We start from the raw sequence: 9876 nt of genomic DNA on the forward strand, positions 1-9876 counted from the left end.
TAGGCCAAGTTCACAACCACACAACTGTGGCAGTTAGAACCACTACGAGAATTACGCGGTTCTTACAACTGATATTGATGATGATGTTGGTGATAATGATAATGTTTTACCAATTTATTCAATCCTGTTAAGTGAATAGTGAGAGCATCCAACCCCGCCTACCCCTTAACTTCTTTGTAAGGAATGCCACTGTACACGGAATGCACATCTTATCAGCTGTTCTCGTGAATGAATGTCTTCGACAATACCATAACTGGTTGTGCAGTACCATAATTAACAACGCCGTAAAAGGCTTCTTAATTTTGAGCTGATAGGATGCCGTTTAATACGGTCATTAAAAATGACTTACCGGGGCCAGTTTCTTGTTCTAGTGAAGACCTCTACCCTTTGTACAACCGACAAATAGCTTAAGATTTATTCTTATTATTACAATTTCCTTAACGGTTCATATTCACTTTACCTTTGTTGTAGGTGCTTGTGGCTATCCAGCGCTAAATTCCAGGTTGCAGTATCCACATTGGGGCTGTCGTCCGGATGCCGGTTTCACTGTTTGACCGCGTACGTTTTTTCATCTTACATTTTAACCACCGTTCATTAGATTGTTGCCCTTCTGAATGAAGCATCCCTAACAGATGATGTGGACCAGAAAGTTGTTAAACTCTTGCGCGTCAAAGAGTTGACCATTCATCAAGAAAGTTCATTATTGGACAATTTTTTTGAGGTAATTTCGCACTACACACCACACTTATTCACAGGAAGTTGCTGCCTTTCAACATGATACAAGTTTGGGTGTACGCAAGGTGGTCATCAGTTTCATTCAAGACGCATGGTAAGTGGTGTCTTGTTATTTGTCGTTGCCTGCTACCCTCTGTCAACTGAATACTGGGTGTAGGGCGATCCTCTTCTTTGTGATGTCTACAACCGTCTAGTCTGCGATTCTCCGTACGAAGTTTTCCGTTGCAAATTGTTGCTGTGGCATTTCTGGACTTCCAACATGCGTTAGGCAGTATGTTTTCGGCTTTATAGGCTCAGTGGAACAACCCTCCATGTCAGCATCGGGTGTGAGAAGTGCGACGCATTCTCATGGAACTTGTCGTTCGGTAAATTGTTCTTAAACAGTTTGTTGACTCGGGCCGTTTACGTACGTCTGGTTTTGGGCCATTACGGTCTTCTGGCATGAAATCTTAGTTTGCCATCGGCTCTTCAAACGGTCCAGCCATCCACTTTTCCAACACCAAATCCCATACACACTGTCACATCTGATCATGACTGCGTGCCTCGTTCAGAGCCGTTCATGGAAATCCAATATGTAGTAAAGTCCAAAGTCTAGATCGCTGGGTGGAATATTTTCAACAGTTGTTTGGTTGGCCATCTGACTGTCTTTCATGCGACCCCTTCATTTTGCGCCGTACTCTCCGAGTTTAGACCTACACTCAACGGATGGAGTGCCGTCGGGCCTGTGGACCAGATGAGCCTTCTTTAGCGTTCAAAGATGAAGGTGACTTTTTTTGTTCCGTTTTGACAAGGTTGTTTGTACGTATTAGGTAACAAGGACGTGTTCCAGGGAATTGGGCCAATCGTCGGCCATACCCCCGTTCGAAAAAGAGTATAATAAATAAGATAATCGTCCAGTTGTAACACCTTTAAGGTGCCTAGCTGTCAGGCCCCCGAAGGGAGAACGAGGGCTGGAGTACTGCCAGGTCTCTCGAGCCTAGACAGGAGAAGTCGAGTTGCAGAGTTCAAAAAAGGTATTCACACCGACTGCTCCAACCATAGAGGTATAAGGTTCATGGCTGAAGTGGCACGGCTTCTGGCTTTCCTCAAATCGCAACATCTACTTTTGCTACTTGAGACGCAAGTCTGAGAGCGCCAAACGGGATTTCCACCTGGCACATGTTTCGTCGACGATGTCTTTACGTCACATCAAGTGCATGAGCAGCGCCACGTGTGCCGCTGGTCAACGATCACGGTTTGCCTCGAATCTAAAGCGGCCTTCGATTCTAAACAGATTGCCTCTCCCAAATATTCTCATTCAGAAGGGGATCCCCTTGAAGTTCGTAAGCATTTTTCGTATCTTTTATTTCCATACCTCCGTTCGGGTTGGGGAATGCAGCGAACTGTCCAGGAGCCTCTTGGTAATTGGTGGGGTTTGTCAGGGCTGTCCCTCCTCTTTTTGTTCGATTTGGTCGTTGGCTTTACCATAAAGTGCGCATTCTAAGGGACTGTGAATCTGTGCGTCGAAATCACGTATAAGTGAGAGTAATGAACTTGGATTGGGCAGATGACGTCTTTTTTTGTTTGACGACTATTCGTATGCGCAAAGTACTTCAACCCGGCTAAGAGGTGATCCCAGGTTTCGGCATACGTTTCAGAACTCAAAAGTGAAAAGTACTTCTCTGAAAGTTCGGAATCGAAAGCTTAAGTTTGTTTATCGGTTCACATATCTTGGGAGCTGCATAAGTCGTGATTGTATTGCAACAGATTGCAACGCGCGGATAATCAAGACGCGAGAAGCGTTCATGAACTTGCGTTATTTGTGTAGTCAGAACCGAATCTTGCTAGGGCTGAAGGACCATGTATACGAGGCAACTGTAAGAGCAGCCATGCCCTTTGGTTGTGGGACCTGGTTCCTGCGATCCGAGGATATTAGGCTTCTTCAGGTTTTTGATCACTGCCGTCTCCGTAGCACTGCAAGCGTTAGGTGGCTGCAGCGGGAGCACAATGAAGTGGTCGCAGATACTTGGTAATAAACCTGATTCATCAGAGCAGCATATTAAACTTACTAGGTTGAGGCTGTCACGAAGTGACTGGACCTTAATGTGGTTTGACGGTTTTTGTGCCCCTGCGACTCACTGAGCTATGCTGGGGGTGTCCGTGCGACACTTGCAGAGTCTCATACTAGATTGTTCAATGGTTAGAGGTCCGATCAACAACGTTTCCTGGTCTTCCAGGTTGGGGCTTCGAACATATGTGGTGCCTTGTTCTATAAAAACGTTAATGCTCTTGCATTTCCCGTCAGACACCTTGCGGTCAGGGTTTTGAGCCGAAGGCTTTGGTTGAGGACCCTAATCGTCCTCCTGTCCAGGTGTGGGGATCATATCAGTATCTCCGCCCACGTTCAGCCATGAATTGCACACTTAAATATTCTCATGTCACATCGGGCGGGGCGCTTTCCTTGATGCATACAGCAAGGCATGTAAGCGAAAAAAGGCTACTGCTGACGCCTTCCTTCCTTTTTCACATACGTTTTCTTCACCTTCCCCCTAACTTATTGATAACTCTCCTCTGGGAGGCCCATTCATTAGGTTGATGACTGTTCGTCCTGCATTGGTTGTGACAACACCAACCAGGAGGCATTAATCATGCGATACCTGCCAGTTTTCCTCTACAGTTTCCAGGAAGCCTGTGAGAACATATGTCATACCTTCAGCCCCATCTTTGAAAAGTAGAAGCCCTGAGCTTTGTTTCGTTCAGAAATATTCGAAATCACACACGAATTGCTAGCTGCATACTCATTTCTGAGGATACACGGCCTAAAAGCTTTTTTATGACCAGATGAACTGCTGTTCAAGATATCCTGCTTATTTGTCTTGATGATGTCGTAAGTTGTGAATAAATGTAGCACCTTCTTTATATAAACTTCTGCGAGCTCCCTGTTTCGGTTGGTTAAATGACGGAATTGGGACAATGCTGTTCGACCATCTTCGAACTTATTTCCTATCTTTCTCCTTTTTTCAGTCGTTGTTGTAACCACCTGTAAATTAACTCAACTCCCTTTAAAAAATGCTGACTACGTGCCGCTTCCACTTATTTTATGAACGATTTTGTGTATTTAAACTGTAATTTACTAGACTTTCGGCCGTTGGCTTCCTCTTTCCATGTTTTTTGTTTGTTTCAAGCCCAAATTTGAGAGCCCCAATGAACATCCACGCAATGTCATCCATAGTCTACATTGTGAACTATTTAGAACCTTTGATAGAGCGAATAATACGTTTTCAGTCTGGCTTCGGCTACACTTGCATTAAGTGATATGCGCTTGAGATTCTAGCAACTTCTTTTGAAGTCGACTGAAAAAGATTTCGTCAGGAAGATCGGTCACACACTTGTCTCCCTTACCCTACTCTGACATGTATCAGTTCTGGTTTACCTGTTTGTTAGCACGACTGTCACTGTGGATTTTACTCTGCTCTCACAGTCTGGCCGACCCTACTCTGGTCAAAAAAGCAGTTGGCAATCTGTTCTACCTATTCTCCTCGGCAATCCAACAGGATCCACCCGGGTACAGCTTGCTAAGAAGTCTCACGCTCTCCATGGTCCCTATCTACCGTGTCGCCCTGACACGCGCCGTCAAGGTTGGTATCATCGAGTCTGGGGTCACCATTGGCGGTTCGACTGGGATTCCCGCGGACTCAGCGGCCGATGTTGCACTCGAAACGTTCCGCAGCGTCGCCGGCTTGAAGGATGAAATTATTCGCCTCCTTTTACCTACTTCGGTCCCTGGCCAGTCGGCTTTTGGATTTTTGAGCCCCATCACGCTAAATGACAGTGCTCGGACAGGCGTCCTCCGTCTGGTTGAGGTGAGCCTTACTATTCGAACCTGTTCGTGCTGTCGTACATGCAAACCGACGGGCTTATCGTCTGTCTCCTGATACTTTAGAACCAGAGGTGGCATGAATGACGAGCCTTTTCTTCTTGGCTATCTCGTACCCGTACTAGCTCGTCCTAATCAGCGTGGTGCAGACGGGCGGTAGTTAGGCAGAGGCCGTCAAATCGATTAGTGCTGTGACTGAGTCAAGATCGTGGTCACATTCCAAGCAAACATACTGAAATCGGCTGAAAACGTACATTCGCTTTTTTACGCCTAACTCAGTTGCTACCCTGAAAATTGGTTTGTTCAGTTCGTCACTTCCCACCCTTACTCTCGGCAGAAATTACGTGAGTACGCTTGTTTACGAGTATTTACGAGTATGTGTGTTTGTCACCTTCGCCGTTTGTTTCAGGCGGTCATCATACTACACTCACGGCGCCTTCCGAATTCGGACATCCCACGGGAGAACGAGGGAGACATTTCCCTAGATCAAATTCCCGACATGACCAATGCACAACTCCAGAGTGTTTTGGAAGCCAGCACGGCGGCTTCCTCGGCCACATTGCTTCCTGGCGTTTGCTTGGTTCGTCCGCGTCGTCTTGGAGAGGAGGCCGAACGGTTGTTTTCCGGGCTCCTGGATCTACCAATGCGAGGCAAAACAGGCAACAAACCGATAAGCCCTCCAGTGATGGAAGACGTTATGGACTGTCTGGTTAGAATCGCAAAACAGCGTCCACAGTTTATGGATAGAGTGGTCCAGTCGTTCGAGACGGTCCACGGTAGGCTCGCTGTACTTTGTTTTTATGCTGTCATCGTCTGCTAATTGAAGATTGTTAGTGGCCACTCAGGAAACAATCTTGGACTTTCTTATTAAAAAAAACTTACCGCCCTCCTGGAGCTCCTCTCGCGTGGAGATGAGCACGACTTATCTACCGATAAGCTAGTCGTGACTTGTTAAAAAAAATCGTTCAGCAGTAGCACCATTTCGGTGCCTAGCTGCCATGCCACCCGAGGGAAGCACGAGGGGTGGGATACTTCCAGGTTGCCCAAGCCTAGGCAGGGAAAGTCGAGAGGCAGAGTTCGGGCTCGAACCACGGACCTTCCTGTCAGTAACTTCGCGCTCTAACCACTTGACCATTAAGCTCAACGAATGAACTTAGATGTTTCAAATCGAATTAACTATTCATGAATCGCTCACTAATGGGGATGTTTCTCAATGAGAAGCAGGTGATCTTAAGTTTTCCCCGTGTATATTGTTGGTAGTGTGAGGAGGTTCGGGAATGTTCAATCGGGATTTGGTCCTGTGAGTGAAGCCAATCCATACTAAAAACCCGAGAAGTATTGATCACAACTGCTTCCTCCTTATTGGGGATTATCAGCAGTGCACATCTCACGTAACTCCTGGGCATTTCGAACCATCGACCTTCTGATTAGTAGTTCCGTTCCTCCATGAGTGGCTGATCAGCACTGTGACTAACTTGAAGTTAGCCACGGTATAGAACCACTCATCCTTCAATCATGGAATTCACGTCATATGGTCACGTGTTGGCTGGCTCCTCGATGGAAAATTTCTCGGATCGAAGGTTCACTCAACTTCTAAGCCACTGACAGTTTTTTGGTAGCATGAGGAAATTCCTGGTTTTTCGGCATAGATTGACTTCCCTTTCGGAACGAAGTCATATTAGTCAGTTTCTGCCATCTGAGCCTTTTGCAGACTTATTGCTGTGAAGCTTCCTACCGGCCTTAGTGATGCCAGTCACCTGATGTTGGTTTCCAAGTCATACTCGATTTCGCTAATGACTGACTGGCCTAATCGTGAACTTTTCACGATCGCTTTTGCTTCCCCCCTCACAGTCACCCTACCTCCTCACTTCTCCGTGGTTCAAGTGGGCACCGTACGGAAGAAGTTGAAGACCTGTCTCCTGCAGCTTTTGCGGCATCCTGCCTCTGTTTCCGACTATCAGGGTCGAATCACCATCTTGCTGACTGATTTGGGAGCTACCCAGGCCGAGGTAAGGTGAATCGGCTTTTTTCGACCATTTTCCTTTCTCTCAAATAGCTTCCTGTTCATCTGACTGTTTCAAATATTCTATCCCCGATAGCTCTAGATCAGTAACCCTCATCGTTCCGTTCCGTATTTAATCGCCCAGGCTTCGTATCTCTATTCCCAGGTTGAGTTGCTCGTCCATTTGAATGAACCTCATGGGAAATCTTATTTTCATCTTCGTTTCCACCACTTCTTTATTTTGTCCGGACACTCTGTTGTGCTATCAATATTTTATGTTTGATGGCGACATTTTCAGCGTGCAGGTTACACTTTCCTTTGTCCACTTTGTTGTGAAGGATGTCGTATCCGTTGATTGGCCCCTATCGGGCTACTGGGACTCTTCTGGGTTCCGCCGTTTTAGATTCACGCATCCTGTTTCATTCGTTGTTGTGCTTGTTATAACAGTTGCTTCCTTCCTTGGGTTTATTTTGCCTTTTGTTAAACGTTCCTTCTACGGCCATGCTATTCCCTTGCTTGTTTCATCCTTGTTAAGGCTGTCTATGGGCTAAGGGAGCGAGATCACGAATTTACTGACAGGAAGGTCCGTGGTTCGAATCCGCTCTCTGCCTCTCACCTTCCTCTGTCTAGGCTTGGACAACCTGGTAGTGTCCCAGCTCTCGTGCTTCCTTCGGGTGGCATGGCAGCTAGAAACTGAATGTGTGTTACAGCTGAATGACTGCAGCCTAATTTTCGCCGTACGGTGCGAGCCAGCGCACCAGCTTTTCTCCCTCCTGACTGCATCATCACCGGTAGCAATATTCGGTACCGCTGCCATCAGTTATTGGGTTAGTTTACTACCACAGCTCCCATTGGAGATTGTGGAAAACTTTACATACCTCGGTAGTTGTATTAGCTCTGACGGAAGTGTGTCTGATGAAGTCAGTGCAAGAATCTCAAAGGCTCGAATCACGTTTGCTAATTTGCATCACTTGTGGCGTCAAAAAGGCATCTCACTGGATCTTAAGGGTCGTGTGTACCAGGCTACAGTAAGGGCTGTGTTGTTGTATGGGTGCGAGACATGGCCTCTGCGGACAGATGATGTGAGGCGTCTTCAGGTTTTCGACCAACCGATGCCTCAGAAGCGTGGCTGGTTGTGGGTGGCGTACCATTAAGCTCAACGAATGAACTTAGATGTTTCAAATCGAATTAACTATTCATGAATCGCTCACTAATGGGGATGTTTCTCAATGAGAAGCAGGTGATCTTAAGTTTTCCCCGTGTATATTGTTGGTAGTGTGAGGAGGTTCGGGAATGTTCAATCGGGATTTGGTCCTGTGAGTGAAGCCAATCCATACTAAAAACCCGAGAAGTATTGATCACAACTGCTTCCTCCTTATTGGGGATTATCAGCAGTGCACATCTCACGTAACTCCTGGGCATTTCGAACCATCGACCTTCTGATTAGTAGTTCCGTTCCTCCATGAGTGGCTGATCAGCACTGTGACTAACTTGAAGTTAGCCACGGTATAGAACCACTCATCCTTCAATCATGGAATTCACGTCATATGGTCACGTGTTGGCTGGCTCCTCGATGGAAAATTTCTCGGATCGAAGGTTCACTCAACTTCTAAGCCACTGACAGTTTTTTGGTAGCATGAGGAAATTCCTGGTTTTTCGGCATAGATTGACTTCCCTTTCGGAACGAAGTCATATTAGTCAGTTTCTGCCATCTGAGCCTTTTGCAGACTTATTGCTGTGAAGCTTCCTACCGGCCTTAGTGATGCCAGTCACCTGATGTTGGTTTCCAAGTCATACTCGATTTCGCTAATGACTGACTGGCCTAATCGTGAACTTTTCACGATCGCTTTTGCTTCCCCCCTCACAGTCACCCTACCTCCTCACTTCTCCGTGGTTCAAGTGGGCACCGTACGGAAGAAGTTGAAGACCTGTCTCCTGCAGCTTTTGCGGCATCCTGCCTCTGTTTCCGACTATCAGGGTCGAATCACCATCTTGCTGACTGATTTGGGAGCTACCCAGGCCGAGGTAAGGTGAATCGGCTTTTTTCGACCATTTTCCTTTCTCTCAAATAGCTTCCTGTTCATCTGACTGTTTCAAATATTCTATCCCCGATAGCTCTAGATCAGTAACCCTCATCGTTCCGTTCCGTATTTAATCGCCCAGGCTTCGTATCTCTATTCCCAGGTTGAGTTGCTCGTCCATTTGAATGAACCTCATGGGAAATCTTATTTTCATCTTCGTTTCCACCACTTCTTTATTTTGTCCGGACACTCTGTTGTGCTATCAATATTTTATGTTTGATGGCGACATTTTCAGCGTGCAGGTTACACTTTCCTTTGTCCACTTTGTTGTGAAGGATGTCGTATCCGTTGATTGGCCCCTATCGGGCTACTGGGACTCTTCTGGGTTCCGCCGTTTTAGATTCACGCATCCTGTTTCATTCGTTGTTGTGCTTGTTATAACAGTTGCTTCCTTCCTTGGGTTTATTTTGCCTTTTGTTAAACGTTCCTTCTACGGCCATGCTATTCCCTTGCTTGTTTCATCCTTGTTAAGGCTGTCTATGGGCTAAGGGAGCGAGATCACGAATTTACTGACAGGAAGGTCCGTGGTTCGAATCCGCTCTCTGCCTCTCACCTTCCTCTGTCTAGGCTTGGACAACCTGGTAGTGTCCCAGCTCTCGTGCTTCCTTCGGGTGGCATGGCAGCTAGAAACTGAATGTGTGTTACAGCTGAATGACTGCAGCCTAATTTTCGCCGTACGGTGCGAGCCAGCGCACCAGCTTTTCTCCCTCCTGACTGCATCATCACCGGTAGCAATATTCGGTACCGCTGCCATCAGTTATTGGGTTAGTTTACTACCACAGCTCCCATTGGAGATTGTGGAAAACTTTACATACCTCGGTAGTTGTATTAGCTCTGACGGAAGTGTGTCTGATGAAGTCAGTGCAAGAATCTCAAAGGCTCGAATCACGTTTGCTAATTTGCATCACTTGTGGCGTCAAAAAGGCATCTCACTGGATCTTAAGGGTCGTGTGTACCAGGCTACAGTAAGGGCTGTGTTGTTGTATGGGTGCGAGACATGGCCTCTGCGGACAGATGATGTGAGGCGTCTTCAGGTTTTCGACCAACCGATGCCTCAGAAGCGTGGCTGGTTGTGGGTGGCGTCAGCGTGTCAGTAACGAGGCGATTAGAAAACGGGTATATGGTTGTGCTGCAGGTACCTCAATCCGGGAAAACATCCAGCATCATCGACTACGATGGCTCGGTCATGTGCTACGCATGCC

The 9876-nt window shown here is 46.8% G+C and overlaps 1 protein-coding gene across 1 annotated transcript in view; it reads left to right on the forward strand.

The window, feature by feature from the left end:
• The window catches only part of T265_09261 (hypothetical protein), a gene marked incomplete at both ends in the record, with an annotated part of 40209 nt that overhangs the window by 181 nt on the left and 30152 nt on the right, over window positions 1-9876 (forward strand). The window contains 5 exons of the mRNA XM_009175286.1: window positions 599-721; window positions 756-829; window positions 4196-4577; window positions 5001-5367; window positions 6443-6600. Coding sequence (XP_009173550.1) covers window positions 599-721; window positions 756-829; window positions 4196-4577; window positions 5001-5367; window positions 6443-6600 — 1104 coding nt within the window. The remainder of the gene's footprint in view (window positions 1-598; window positions 722-755; window positions 830-4195; window positions 4578-5000; window positions 5368-6442; window positions 6601-9876) is intronic.

This window comes from Opisthorchis viverrini (genome assembly GCF_000715545.1).
Source record: "Opisthorchis viverrini unplaced genomic scaffold opera_v5_270, whole genome shotgun sequence".
In the NCBI taxonomy this organism is placed as follows: Eukaryota; Metazoa; Platyhelminthes; class Trematoda; order Opisthorchiida; family Opisthorchiidae; genus Opisthorchis; species Opisthorchis viverrini.